Raw genomic sequence first — 15,085 nt, 5'->3', positions numbered from 1 at the left:
AAATTTAGAACTGTACAATATTTTATTTTATTAAATAAAATTCTCAGAAAAACAAAATTATGTCATTAATCTTAATTATTATAAATGTCAAGATTAACTCAATCAACTCATATATGTAACGCTGAAATTAAGATGTAATTTGAAACGCTTTTAAACTGAAAAACTTATGAAATCGATAAAAAAATATATATATATTAACAGTCATATTTCTGTACTATTATTTTTTTATTCTCTATCTTACATTCTCTGAAGAGTTAAATAATGCTCTGTATTTTTCTCCCTGCATTTGACTTATTGCTGCTAAAATATATTTTTTTCCAGGTTATGGCTACAAACCATAGGTAAAAAAAAAAAAAAAGAATTCAATGAATTGTACCCAATTACAATTGCACAGCAATATTTGGAACTATTTTCCTTTATCTTAAAAACAATTGTTATTAGCTTCTAAAAGGTCATCCCTTGGCTCCAACAAGACATGTTCCCGTACTTGTGACAAGAGTCTGCTGAGAGGAAAAAGGATCAGTCTTTCCCGGTTGGTCACTTGGCTAGATGGAATGAAATTACCACTCCACCATTAGCCACTTCTGGAAATATTGGATCAATTCCTGGAAACATGGCAGGAAGAGACATCTAATTTGACTCCTATTGATTCTGCTAAGTAATTGGCATTAAACCCACAATGAACAGTGTGAGGTAATGGGAACTGAAATCAAACTTTGATCCTTGGAGGCAAAAAATAATTTGCTACAGGCTTAGTTTAGCATCCATCGCCTAAAAATGAAATATAATAGGTCTGACACTGCACTGATGTAGCCATCTGTAAACATGCATCATGTGAAATCTATCACAAACTGCATTTATTTGCACTCATACATCAGTTTTTCTCCCCATGTCCATCGATCATATGAGAGAAGCATGCCTGAGACAAATAAACAGCAATATTTCTTCTTTAGTAAAGAGTTTACTATGTACATTTTGAAAGTGGAAACCAGACCACTTATTACATTTGGCTGAATCTACAGTCAGTTTATTACTAGAAGATCCTGAGATGTGCATGTACGGAAACTCACTGGGCTTTGACCTACTGAAACAAATGAGTCACCCTATGAATATCCATGTGGAAACTTGAAGACAGAAGCATTTAATAAACTGACTCAGTTGGACCGGTGGGGGTCTATTTTATGGAAGCTTGTTTCTGGCAGGGAATAAAAAAATGAAAAAGGTAATTGCGACTTTTATGTCCCGCAATTCTGACTTTAGAACTTGCAATTGCAAGTTTATGTCTGGCAAATGACTTTTTCCTGGCAGTTGCAAAATTTTATCTTTTCATAAAAATAGTGAGCTATAAAGTCAGAATTGCGAGATTTAAAGTAGCAATTCTGAGAAATAAAGCTGCAATTCAGACTTTTTTTTCTCACAATTGACTTTAAAACTGACAATTCTGAAAAAGCCAGAAATGTGATCAATTTTAAGAAATAGTCACAATTCTGATAAAGATTAAATCCAGCATACTGCCCTTTTTTCTCAGAAATAAGATATAAACTCACAATAGTCAGAACTGTGAAATTTAAAGTTGCAATTTTAGAAATAGTCAATTCTGAGGAATAAAGTCAGAACTGCAAGAAATAAACTGGCAACTCTGAGAGAAAAAAACAGTCAGAATTGTGCAATAAACTCACAACTATCTTTTTTCTTTTTTATTCCTTGGCAGAAACAAGCTTCCATACCATTTAACATTGCTCCACAGATGAACTGAGACACAATACTGTACAGTGAAAGTTGCTAGGCCTCGAGAACTTACCATGATGGAATCACAATAGCAGTTACAATGTAACTGCATCATTCGTTACACTGTAATAACCACGACACAAACATTCAATAAATCATGTAGAACGTCCCGGATTGAATGCTTGTAAACACGATCATTCTACATGTTGTCCCTTATCTAAAAACATCCAAGCACCTACTAATATGAGTACCATAATTTGGGTCCCTGGGCAAAATAAAAGTCAAAAAGAGGAATCTGTTGGATAAAATGGCATTACTGGGACAGAAAGGCCCAGCACATGCACAGTCCTAGTGCTACGGCGGCACCAGCACCGACATTTAGGAGAATTGGTCTCCAGAACTGCCAGTTCTCTTTCTTTTTCTCCGAATCGCTCAGTTTCAGCTTCATCTGCTGCACCTTCTGTGCTGTGCTGGCTATTCGCTCCTCACGGTTCCGCTTGCGTACGCTGGAAGAAACAAAACACACAAGGTTAATTACTTCATATTTTTTAATAAGTAAAAAAAAAAAAAACAGAGCAATGTTACTGTATGAGCTGGACTATATCATTAAATGCATGTCTTTTTTTCAAATATATATTTGAATTATATATATATATATATATATATATATATATATTTGAATTATATATATATATATATATATATATATATATATATATATATATATATATATATATATATATATATATATATATATATATATATATATATATATCTTTTGAAAAAATAAAAAAGTCTTTACAGTCACTTTTGATCAATTTAATGCATCCTTGCTGATTAAAAGTATTAATTAAAAAAATCTGGCCCCAAACTTTTGAGCAGCAATGTACAGTCAAACCAAAATGTACCTTGAACATTTCATTCATTAATAGTTTATTCACTATTGTTTAAAAAAAAATGGTAATAAAATATGACAAGATCTCAGAGTTAAACTGTCAGAAAAAAAAAATATCTTAATTATGTCAGATAACACTTAAGCAAAACATGGTCAGGTCAAAGTGTCTGAATAATTTTTGGTTCCAAATTTTTATCAATTTTACTGGTAGTCCACTGTATGAAGAATTTTTGGGTATAATATGTCACAGTTTACTTTATTTTGCTATCCTCACTTACATAAATGAACTATAGTGTCCTGAACCCACTAGTAAAAATATATCAAAATTATCAAAAATGTCTGAATAATTTTTTATACATATAGCTACATATATGTACATATAGCTCTTAAGCAACTTTGTAATTCAGTCTAACAGTGTTGTTACAATCACGTTCGATAGAACTAGACTAGAACAACTCGGCCATCTGTTCACTAGATAAAATGTTACTTTTCCCCCCTTTCTCTTACCCTAATGTTTTTGACTCTGTAAGACGCTCTTCCTTTGGTGACTCTATCCTGTCTCGTTCTCTTCCTGGATCTTGTGGTTCTGTACAAGAGTCAGACTGTCCGTTGTGTTTCTCTGAACTCCACATGGGGCTTTGAGAAGATGAAACCAAATAAGCTTCTGGTTCCTGACATTCTTTAGGCTGCTTCTGCTTTCCGTAAAACAGGTTTAGAGTTAGAGATACAAACACATTACATGAAATACTTCTGGAAAGCTGACGTGTCCCGTGGTGTGACACGTTATATTTAATTTTCTAATTATAAGTCACACGGCAAGACCATTTGAAATGAACTAGTAATGCAAAAAAGGCAAAAGTTACTTCCATTATAAAAGTTTGGGGTTTTTCATATTTTTGAAAGAAGTCTCTTATGCTTACCAAGGCTGTATTTGTTTGATTAAAAATACAGTAAAAACAGTTGCAAACTCAAAAATATTATTACAATTGAAATAGCTGAATTTTCAGCTTCTTCAGTGTACCTCACATGATCCTTCAGAAATCATTCTGTTATGCTGACTTGGTGCTCAAGAAACATTTCCTATTATTGTAAATGATGAAAATAGTTGTGCTATTAATATTTCTGAGAACACTGTGATACAAATTTCAAAAGAACAGCGTTTACTGGAAAGAGAAATCTTTCATTATAAATGTAATTACCACTCAGTTTTGATCAATTTAATGCATCCTTGCTGAATGAAGGTATGAATATAATTAAAAAAAATAAATTAAAATAAAAACAAAAACTTGCTGCCCCCAAACTTTTGAATGCTAGTGTATTTTTTAGGAATATAATATAACATAAAATATAACAATGCAAATGATACAGTTCTGCTCATACTTTAAGTTTACATACACCTTGCAGAATATGCAAGATGTTAATAATATTAACAAAATAAGAAGGATCATAAACTATGCATATTATTTTATTTAGTACTGTCCAGAATAAGCCGTTTCACATAACAGATTTTGACATATAGTCCCCACAAGACAAAATAATACCTGAATTTACACAAATGAACCATTACAAAAGTTCACATTCACCCTTGAATCTTAATACTCTGAACTGTTACCTGGATGATCAACGACTGTGTCTATATTTTGTGAGAGTTGTTTATGAGACCCTTGCTTTGCACTGTTTTTCAGAAAAATCCTCCAGGTTCCTCACATTCTTTGATTTTCTAGCATCTTCAGCATATTCAAACCTTTTTCAACAGTGCCTGTATGATTTTGAGATCTATCTTCTCACACTGAGGATAACTGAGGGACTCATAGACAACCATTAGGTAAAGGTGATGGCAACACGATGCATTAAGAGCCGTGGGTTGTACATTTTCCCATTTAGCACTGCCCTTTAGAAGCTGCATGAGATGCTTTAGAAGCTTTACATGCTTCCCCATTGACAAAATAAGTACAACCTTAATGCATATTCTGCAAGGGGTATGTAAACCTATGAGCAGAACTGTAAATAAAGATAAATAAATCAAATGTAATAATGAAAAATCGCACCATGTTTGATACTTGTAGAGTAGACTCTCTCAGGATGCTCTTTGCTCCCTCTATGACTGCCATGTATGAAAAACGAAGCTGATCTGGGGTTTGGATAAGACCCATTCGATACTCTCTCATATCTAACAAAACCTTTTGTATGTCTACAGACAAAGGGTCTTTCCTCGTGTCCATCTACAAATAGAAAAGGACATTTAAAAGTCAGTTCCACAGTACACGCCATATATTATACCTGATAACAGCTTGAGAAATGATTACAATGTAGTGAATAATGTGCTGTGAAACCTTAGGAATCATTAACTATTTTGAAACTGCAGTCTCACCAAGACAAGGCAGGTGTCAACCAATGAGAAGGTCCCAGACCGCCCTATTCCTGCACTGCAGTGAACCACCGCAGGTCCGTTCTCTGGCCCCAAAGAGCCAGACTCTCGAACTTTGAAAAGGAAGTTGAGGAATGATGCTGGGGACTCTGGTACACCAAAATCAGGCCACGTTGTGTAATGAAAATGGTAGATCTCTCTGGTTTCTCCTGTCTAAACAGATGGGACAATATTAAAACAACCTTTATTTTTCATGTCTTGTTTAGAGAAGCGTTCAAAGATGTGATCATTTGACATTGCATTCACACCTTGTCATTTTGAAGTTCTAATAGTCTTATTGTGTAGTTGGGTTCGACATCCTCAGACACCAGAGTCACCATAAACCCAGTGTCACTGAAGTCCATGTCTCGCTCCTCCTTTGATGGCCAGTACTGCGCACACTTTTCCTGTTCAGCGTGAACAAAAACTTTCATGTCAAAATTATTTACCACTGTTAAAAATTTGTTTTTGTTTTTTTTCCACTAAGCAAGCAAATCCACATCTGCTTATGTGTTGAATCCATTACTATTTATCAACATACTACCAGATTTCATGACAATTATTTAAAATAACAATGGGTAAAATTTAGTCTACTGTTCAAAAGTTTGAGGTCAGCATTTATTTGGTCAAAAATACAGTAAAAACAGTAATATTGTGAAATATTATAATTTAAAAGATCTGCTTTCTATTTTAATATGTAATTTATTTCTGTGATGTCCAAGCTGAATTTTCAGCATCATTACTTCAGTCTACAGTGTCACATGATCTCTCAGAAATATTCTTAGGGTACGTTTACATGAAAATTGTGTACTAAAAATGGAAAAGTTATTCCTTTGCGTTTTTCACGTACAGACGACAATGTTGTCAAAACTATGTATTATGCTGCCAAGCCAGTAGTTGATGTCACTTTGTAAAGAAAAACAATAGGCCTATGAACTAAACACATAATACACATGGCCATGACGTCACCGTTTTCAAAGGTTCTCAATTTTTTGTAGTTCACACAGAGACGATAACTGCATAATTTTAATAAACTTGCACTTTGAAACCCATATTCAAAAGTTTGCATTTTTAAGTCCCCAAAATGCTGTTGTTGTGTAAATGAATGCCTAAAACACATAACACAAGTTTTCCATTTTTTTTTGTTTAAAACAGCGGCGTGTAAATGGACCCTTATAATTCATCCTTAAACTCTAAATTATTTGTAATAAGGAATTATTCACAGTATTTTGATGTGCCCACAACAATACTGTGCATGACAATATTGTATAACAATATTGTGCATGTTTATTATTTAATATATTTGTAACACTTTGCAATAAGGTTCATTAGTTAACAGTAGTTATAGGATCTTCTTCTTATAGGATCCTATAGGATCTAGGAGCTCTCTTCTTCTCTATTTGAATTCCAGCAGTGTAGACACTGCTAAGTGTATTACTGCCCTCCACAGGTCAAAGTTTGAACTAATTGTTATATACTTGCACTAGCATATTGAATGTGACAATTTAGTTCAAACTTTGACCTGTGGAGGGCAGTAATACACTTAGTAGTGTCTACACTGCTGGAATTCAAATAGAGAATAAGAAGAGAGCTAGTTCAAGATGAGCATTTATGGTTAAAATGTATAAAATTAATTTTATTTTATTTTTTTTGAAAATGAGCGATGGTTTCTCTAGATAAGACCCTTATTCCTCGTCTGGGATCGTGTAGAACGTTTTGAAGCTGCAATGAAACTGTAATTTTGACCTTCAACCGTTTGATGGCCATTGAAGTCCACTATATGGAGAAAAATCATGGAATGTTTTCATCAAAAACCTTAATTTCTTTCCAACTGAAGAAAGAAAGACATGAACATTTTGGATAACATGGGGGTGAGTAAATTATCAAGAAATTTTCATTTGAAAGTGAACTAATCCTTTAATGCACTCTGAACTAACATGAACAATGAACAACTGTATTTTCATTAACTAATGTTAACGAAGATTAGTAAATACAGTAACAAATGTATTGCTCATGGTTAGTTCATGTTAGTTAATACATTAACTCATGTTTAACTAATGAACCTTATTGTAAAGTGTTACTGATATATAACATTACCATTTACTGGCACATGTCTATAAAAAAGCAAGGGAAATAACAAACGTCAGATGTGTTCACTCACCGAGCCTTTTTCTATAACTCTGTTAAGCATAATAATTGCCTTGGAACGTTGTTCCCAAATCATTAGCCAGAAGTGACCACAAGTGTTCCTCAGGGGACCCTGCAGAAACAGAAACAACTGCAATTACATTACTGAATATGTAAACAAATTCAACAAGCTGGCCAATGCAAACGAAATGTAAACAATCTGAGCCATTCCTTGTTCTACAAAAGGCTGTAAAAGCTGTTAAAAAAGGTAGGATTCATGATGCTAAACATTAGAAATTCAATAAAAACAGGGGAATGACTAAATCAGACTTGTTTGTTAAAAACAACCACATGTAAATGTGTATTTAGGTCACATGAGACATCAGTGTAAGTTAGCAAAATGCAAACAGTAGACTTACTTTTTCCATTACTGTCATACCTGTGTCAATATGTACCTTCTCTGGGCCTCATCCACGGTAATTAGGCTTGCATTTATGTAGTCATTTTCTGAATTTTCTAATCTCACCCGACTGTGATCATCTTAACAAAAAAATGCATGTTATTAAGCCAGAGTCGAAACAAACCTGTTAGCATACATTTGTGTGAAATTCAACGTAAGCTTACGGCAAAAAGCTTTTATTTTAATAACTTTTTAAATAATTAAAAAAGAGATTCTCCAAAAAATGATAATTCTGATATAATTTACTCGCTCTCATGTTAGGATTGAACAATTAATTGAATTTCTAATCGTGATAATAATTACGGGTGCCACAATTATGTAATCGTTCAAAGGTGCAATTACAAAAAAAAAAAAAAAGTCCACTTACATTATTCTGTGTGCTTAAGATACTTTTTTCTTTTTTTTTTTACAGGTTATCTTGAGGTTTTTTCCTTTGTTTTAATTTTAGTTTCAGTATAACATTATAATACCATGCATATTTTTACTTTTTTTTTAATTAAAGGAGCAATATGTAAGATTTATGTCTGCTAGAGGTCGCTAGAGGCCTATTCAACACAAAGGTATAGGTTGATGACGGCAAGTTTGAGCGCGGAATCTTGGGACATGTGGTCTTCACCTCACAGCCAGGGGAAAAGAATCGGGATAGGACTCGGTCAGAAATCATGTTCATGGATGTGATTATTAACGTTACAGTAGTATGAAGAAGAGCAGGACCGAGTGTTGTGGGAGCTGAACGAGGCCGCTGGAGCGATTGCGCAACACACGCCTCACGAGCAGCAGAATTATGTCACAGTCGCCGGCGCTGCTTCCGCTTTTCCGGTCATGAGTATGAGGTAACACAGCTCTGTTTATTATTAGATACATTTGAGTGTGTTGAAAATGATGTTATAACGTTACTCTGTGTGTTCGCTCGGCGGCTGCTGTGAGACACTTGTTGCACAATTCAGTAAGCTGATCGATTTAAGAATATCATATTAAATGCTGGATGGCTTGTGTTGATAAATGGCATGCAATTAATTTTAAAACATATTGTATGAGAAAATGCTGTATTACTCTTACTAAAATAAAGCTGCATCTGATTATGCTATGTTAGCTACTTCACAAAATAGCGTTTTTCTCTGAGGCATGGTAAAGCACGGTACTCGCAAAAAATCAAGAAAATTAGATTTAAACAATAAGACTAAATGTGTTGAGCTATAATAATAATAATCAGTTTTCTGTCTATAAACATAACCAAACAGTTGTTCTTGCCTATTAAAACATGTAAATATTAAAGCGTCTTTGTTGTTTCCATGGTTTCTACAAAATAAAACTGGAAACCGAGGGTAATGCAGGTATGACGCAGCTGACAGGCAGTTGCTTGCAGTTGCTTCAAACAATGGTATAAAGCTACTCAAAACATCATTCAATGTAAATTGTGATAATCGTAATTAATAAATCGCAATTACAACTTCAAGGGAATAATCGACAATTAATGATTTTTGTCTTAATCGTGCATCCCAACTCTCATGTCATTAAAATCTATAGTCTTTCCTCTATGGAATATCCAATATAAAAGGTCACCATTCACTTTCACTGAATTTTTTTTTTCTCCATACAATGAAAGCTTATTATTCTGATTAACATCCTCTTTTGTAGTTAACATACAGCAACATGATGCTGAGTAAATGATAACATTTTTTGCTGAACTATCCATTTAAGGGCAAGGTTACAAAATAAGTGAAACATTATTAAAAAGGTTTACATGAAAGACACTTACAGGGACTGACGTCTCTATATCTATTCCTATTGTGATTTTCTGGGAACTTTGCCACTTTGCAGGCACACTCCTGGGACTGGTTACGGATTTCCTAGAAAGAGATTACAAAATAACAAACATCAGTGTGAAAACCCTTAGAGCCATCCCTAAATATATATATATATATAAATAAACTAAAATAAATAATTAAAATTATTCTAACAAATGGCAAAAGGAGGGGGGAGCGTAATTAAAATATAAAAAAGGAACATAAAACGATAATATATCCAGTCAAATAAGGGGGGTTGGGCATGACTATCTGGCTGAGTTATAGAGAACTGACAGCTTCGGTTCTTCAGTTCTTGGGAAGTGCTCGTCAGTTCTCAGAAACATATCAGTGCATGGTTGTGTTTCAAAACCTCGTGAGCTCCCTAACTTGACAGCATTTTAGGCATTACAGACGCACGCACGGGTTTAAAATGTGGCAAAAAATAAAAAAAATAGATGGCATTAAGGATGCTAGGACTGGGAACTCCTATGGTTCCCAAAAAAACCATCACGAATCAGTGATGTCTTAAAATGCTGTCTAGGTAAACAGCTCACTAGGTGTTGAGACACAGCCCACGTGTTCACAGGAAGCACCAAGTGAGCTGCTCTAATGCACCGCACTGTGACATGACCACTCATGCACTTCACATTGCTGCCAGCCAAGTTATTTTGATATATGGCAAATCGCTGTATGGTTTGATGTAATAATACGCTGACTATTTAATTTTGTTAGACAAGAATGAAACAAATGCTAACAAATATAATTCAATATTGTTGTAAAACCATAAAACACTGACGTACGGGTTATCCGAGCTGAAATGATTCACAGTAGAAGATTATTTCAGATCTAGCAGCAGGCAGCAAGTTAATGTGGACCGTATTTCTCGGTATTGCGCGCATGCGCGGTAACGCAAAGCTGAATTACTCAGTCGTTCTCACGGGCCGAGTACTTGTCTAGGACTATTAGATAAACATTTCAAATCTACCAGGGCAAAATACAGCTGGTGTCCCAAACGTTCATCTTAACAGCGACACATATTAAACCTAAATAAAATGTATCAAAATAAAACTATCACTTACATTATAAAGGTTTTGCCACTGTCCAGATGAATCGATGTTCTCAAACTCCTGGTCCATTTTTTCGGGGTTATTCAAACGGAAAATGGTTCAATCAAATGTCGTCTGAGATCGAACGAGGGGTCACTATTCCATTGTTAGAAATTGTCATGATCCCCTGAAAACGGCAAGAGGAACGGTGCAGTACGATGTTAACCCTCATCAAAGAGGATAAAATTACCAGCACTTTCAGCACCCCCATCGGCTACTTCCGTGTGCCAGTACTAGAGAGGAGAGCGAGAAACGGCGCCCTCTGTCTGCAAGAGGCGACATGGCTGCCTTGATTTCTTCAACAGCTCAGCTAGTGGAGATTCATTCCAGTGACTCGAATCTTTTGAATCGCTTCACTATGATTCTTTCACTCTTCTGTAGTTTATGTCGCGATGGCGACAAGTCGTGCTGGATTCGGAACCGCGTACTACTACCAAAGAGTTTTATCATCTATTTTATTATCTTATTCATGTTCTACTGAGTCCATGACATACATAACTATATCATGAAAATTACATGTTAGCTACTTCTCTCATGAGACACATATTGTTTGTAGTGAATTGATTAGTTTAAGATACTAGAGTTGAGGCTGAATCAATAGTGTTGTGATACTCTTTTTGTCATTGACACTCTAATGCCAATAAGTGTTACATTGTAATTTGTGATATTTGCTAATGCAAGCATCACTATTACTGTTGCTTATTCTTAAAGGTGAAGTATGTATGATTTTTTTGTTAAAATACATTCTCTTAAAGGTGCTAAAGAGGATGTTTTGTTTTATACATTTTTGCAATATTACTTGAAACTGTCTTTACTAACTTGTTAAAAGACTATTTATTAGGTGCACTGAAAGGAATAATATTAATATACATCATCTGTGCACGAGGTAGGGCCTTAAAAACATCAGCCAATCGTTTATGCGATCATCGCGTAAAAGATTGGCCCTCTGGCTTGTCAATCACTGCCATGAAGTTCCTTGTGAGAGACGTGCGCGATTGCACGCTCCAGTAACTTTCCACACTCCACAGGCGCCGCATGCAATGTTTTTGTCAGGAGACAGGAGTAACAACTGCAGATTATGAGTTACCTGCGGTGAGTCCGACATAATGAATAACACGACACAGCGAATGCCGGTGGTAAACACTCGTGTTCCAATACTCGTGCACGAGTTTTGGGAGGCGTTACCTAAGGGTAGTGATGGCCGATTTCGAAACACTGCTTCATGAAGCTCCGAAGCTTCATGAATCTTTTTGTTTCGAATCAGTGATTCGGAGCGTGTATCAAACTGCCAAAGTCACGTGATTTTAGTAAACGAGGCTTCAGGGCTTCATCACGTCATCACTGTTTCGAAACAGTTCGAAATTTCAATGGTTCACCAACAGAGGGCGATGATAAAGTGAGCCCATGAATCATGCAGATTCACTGAGAACTATTGAACAAGTGTCTAGGGCTTTACCCTATGGTTTTACCTGATCTCCGATCAGTTTTATACAGTTGTACATGTTTTAATTATACATTAGAATAATTAAAATGAATAATGGTAGTTATTAATCTCTTATTGGCCTGTTTAGCTTGAACAGAGAAACAAGCCTTTAAAATTGATAAAAGAACACAAATTATACACTATACACTCTATATTTAATCTTATTAGATGATTAGTTAATTCCATTTAATTGATTTACTTTAAATAAAACTTTTGCAATACATTTGTTAAAGTGTATTTTTAATGCATGTTTGGCCTGAGTTTTGTTGCATTTGCACTGCTCTGACCACTAGGGGTCACCGTGGAGACGGGTGTCAGATTGTTTCGAAGCCTCGAATCATTACGGCACATTTGATTCAGCTGCTTCAGTGTTTCATAAAGCCTCGATCTGCCCATCACTACCTAAGGGGGGGTTGTTCTCACGCATGCGCTCATTTCAAAAACTCAGTAACAGTCTTTGGTTTCTCAGTTGACGAAAAGATCCTCTTTAGCACCTTTAACCCAGTTTATTGTTCATTGACTACTACTTCTTCTTAGTTTTATGGCAGATTTCAACCATGACTTATCAGGTGCATACCGCCACCTACTGTATCGGAGTATGTAGCATGGATTTGAATCTACTTTACATCTACTAAAAAAAAAAAAAGGAATTCTATCTATATCCTACAACCCTGTATCCTTCATATATTCCACAACAGCATCCTGTGTTTTTTTTACCCCTTCTCCTGTTGTTCCCAAAACACCTTCAAGGTTCTATTTCCTTCCAATCTGAATTATCTTTTGCTTTAATCTATTCCTCTCTTCCCTATATTTCCTACAATATAACAGTATATGTTCTGCATTTTCTGTGATTTTACATTCTATACATTCATCTGATTTACATTTACCTAACAAAAACAGTGTTTTATTTAACCAAACCTTAGTCTGGTTAAAACAGACTCCTCCCTTCTTTTCCTTCCATTAACACCCTGTGCATTAATACATTTCTGTATACTATAATATTTTCTTCCACTATTATCAATGTCCCATATTTCCTGCCATTATTTCTTTTTTAATTATTTCTTTAGCTTCTCCTTCATTGACTACTATTATTATCAAAGTCCCTTTAAGTCATTTCACTCGACGGCCATCTTTGAAACGCCTCTCGGGCATACAAGTGCAGCTCCTATCTCTTTGAATGTGGAAACATAAAATTCTCCAAAGCTGTTTGCCAAGCTTTCGATTAAATTTCATAATTGAAATCACCAATGAAATCTGACAACAACTGTCTCATAATTTTTTTTCCAAACGCTCGAATCATCATGACAAAAAAAACCCTGTATTTTTTGGGTGGATTTTATATTTCTTTCTATGGCTCTGAGAAACCGGTGCTTCTAACGGCTGCTGTGACGCGATGACTTTACCAGTGTGTCCACCTAAGCGTTTTTTCCAGCTGCTAGCGTATTTTTTCAATTGTTTTCAATGGGAACGCCGCGTTTTTTAAACGCCAGGAGCGTAACGAGGCGCTGAGCGTCTTTTTCACGCTCAAGCGCTGAGAGCTGGGCGTTTTTTACAGGTCGCCTCGAGTTGAAGAATGTTCAACTTTGAGTAAAACGCTGCGCTCATCACTGTCACTTTTTAGCCAGCCATCCAATCAGAGTGGAGGAGGTGCGGGACAAATACCACAACTACACTTCAAAATCACATCTCGACCTGAAGCCACCTAACGTTACATCTGATATGAGAAAACAATGCGTTTAGCCAGCGCCATTGTACACAACTCTACTGAGAAACCACTACCATTCATTCAGTCGCCGAACACCTTACCAATACATACTCCAACAGCTTCCAGCTACACACTTGGGATCAGCTCCTGATGATTCTGATGGAGCTGCGTCTTAATTTATTGCAGGGTGATCTTGCTTAAAGGTTTGGTTTTTCAAAACCTGGTGTTGTGGTAAATTCAAAACTGCAATTTCAGGGTTCCTGGAATATCTTCGTCCAGGCGATGAAGTAACTGCAGACAGAGGCTTCACCATTACTGATCTCCTCTGTGTCAATTCAAGTCACCTTTATTTATAGTGCTTTTTACAATGCAGATTGTGTCAAAGCAGCTTTACAGTGATAATTGGTACATAATTTTGGCTGCACAGCAGCTCTTGAAGAAAATGGTGTCAGTATCCATCTTAAGTAAATTCAGTATTGATTCATTCCAATGTAAGAATCAATAGATATTAATTTAGTTAATGTATCTATATCAGCACTGAAGTAAACAGTGATGTCATCATCCAGCTAAGTTCAGTTCGCATACAATGTTGTCAATGTAGGCAGATCAAACCACTGTTGAATATCAAAGGAAGGTGAAACTTGTCATTCCAGCATTCACCAAGAGACGCATGCAACTCTCCGAAGAAGACACCACCAACACCAGGCGCATCGCTAATGTACATGGGTCATGTGACTGAAAATCTTCAAAATCCTTTCTTACAACAGTTCAAATTAACCTCATCCCTAAAATTGATCATTTAGAGAATTTGCCCAGTTTAACCTTCTAAGCAACATATTTATCCTCTACATCAGAAATTAAGTGTTGATTTGTAGGTATGTTTGTCTGTGCTGTGGTTTTGCTTTAACTAATCAGTGTAAATAGTGTATGTAGATATTTTTATAAACCTTTACAATATGACCACATGTTATCTGTAAATTGTTATTTCTATAAACCTTTACAATATAATCAGATGTGAAGTTTTTTTTTCTTTTTTTGATCTTTACAATGTGGCCAGATGTTAGCTGTCAGTATTTTTTAATAAAACCATATAATGTGAGCTTTTACAATTTAAAGGAATTAAGTCTTCTGATTTAAATGGAATAAGTCATGTCAAGTTTGCAAAATATCTTGATTATCTCAAATTATCTTGGTTTATTGCATATGAAAATTAAACGGTGAAACATTATCTCTAGTCTACATGAAGGTCAGTAAAAGATGTCTAGCTTCCTAATGACAACAAACACTCTAACTGATTTTGTCACAACTTATTAAATTATACATTTTCTAAAATACAAATCAAAGTTGTCTTGTTTAACAAAACAGATTTAAAATAATTCCAGTCTTC

General features: G+C 35.2%; 1 protein-coding gene across 2 annotated transcripts; it reads right to left on the bottom strand.

Annotated features, from left to right (window-relative positions):
- Positions 1 to 359: 359 nt before the first annotated feature.
- On the bottom strand, positions 360 to 10,758 carry ptpn2a (protein tyrosine phosphatase non-receptor type 2a). 2 transcript variants are annotated; one of them, XM_067401302.1, is made up of 9 exons: positions 10,484 to 10,758; positions 9,377 to 9,467; positions 7,597 to 7,697; positions 7,192 to 7,290; positions 5,300 to 5,437; positions 4,995 to 5,204; positions 4,672 to 4,845; positions 3,131 to 3,315; positions 363 to 2,234 (listed from the first exon to the last, which is right to left on the bottom strand). In XM_067401302.1, the coding sequence occupies exons 1-9, from the start codon at positions 10,538 to 10,540 to the stop codon at positions 2,042 to 2,044; spliced, it is 1,248 nt and encodes a 415-aa protein (XP_067257403.1). In that variant the 5' UTR covers positions 10,541 to 10,758; the 3' UTR covers positions 363 to 2,041. The 2 variants fall into 2 exon arrangements, with proteins under 2 accessions (XP_067257413.1, XP_067257403.1); XM_067401312.1 differs by lacking the exons at positions 9,377 to 9,467; positions 10,484 to 10,758 and having other exon boundaries at positions 360 to 2,234; positions 7,577 to 7,634.
- Between the last annotated feature and the right edge of the window lie 4,327 nt (positions 10,759 to 15,085).

Source organism: Chanodichthys erythropterus, chromosome 2 (assembly GCF_024489055.1).
Source record: "Chanodichthys erythropterus isolate Z2021 chromosome 2, ASM2448905v1, whole genome shotgun sequence".
Taxonomy (NCBI): Eukaryota; Metazoa; Chordata; class Actinopteri; order Cypriniformes; family Xenocyprididae; genus Chanodichthys; species Chanodichthys erythropterus.
This window is presented reverse-complemented; position numbering and strand designations above follow the sequence as displayed.

Excerpts from the sequence above, each read along its gene's own strand:
- ptpn2a (XM_067401302.1), bottom strand. The coding sequence starts at position 10,540 with ATGGACCAGGAGTTTGAGAACATCGATTCATCTGGACAGTGGCAAAAC. Across the intron at positions 9,468-10,483 it reads AGTGGCAAAACCTTTATAAT|GAAATCCGTAACCAGTCCCA; the intron begins GTAAGTGATAGT and ends ATCTCTTTCTAG. Across the intron at positions 5,205-5,299 it reads TAGAACTTCAAAATGACAAG|ACAGGAGAAACCAGAGAGAT; the intron begins GTGTGAATGCAA and ends CCATCTGTTTAG.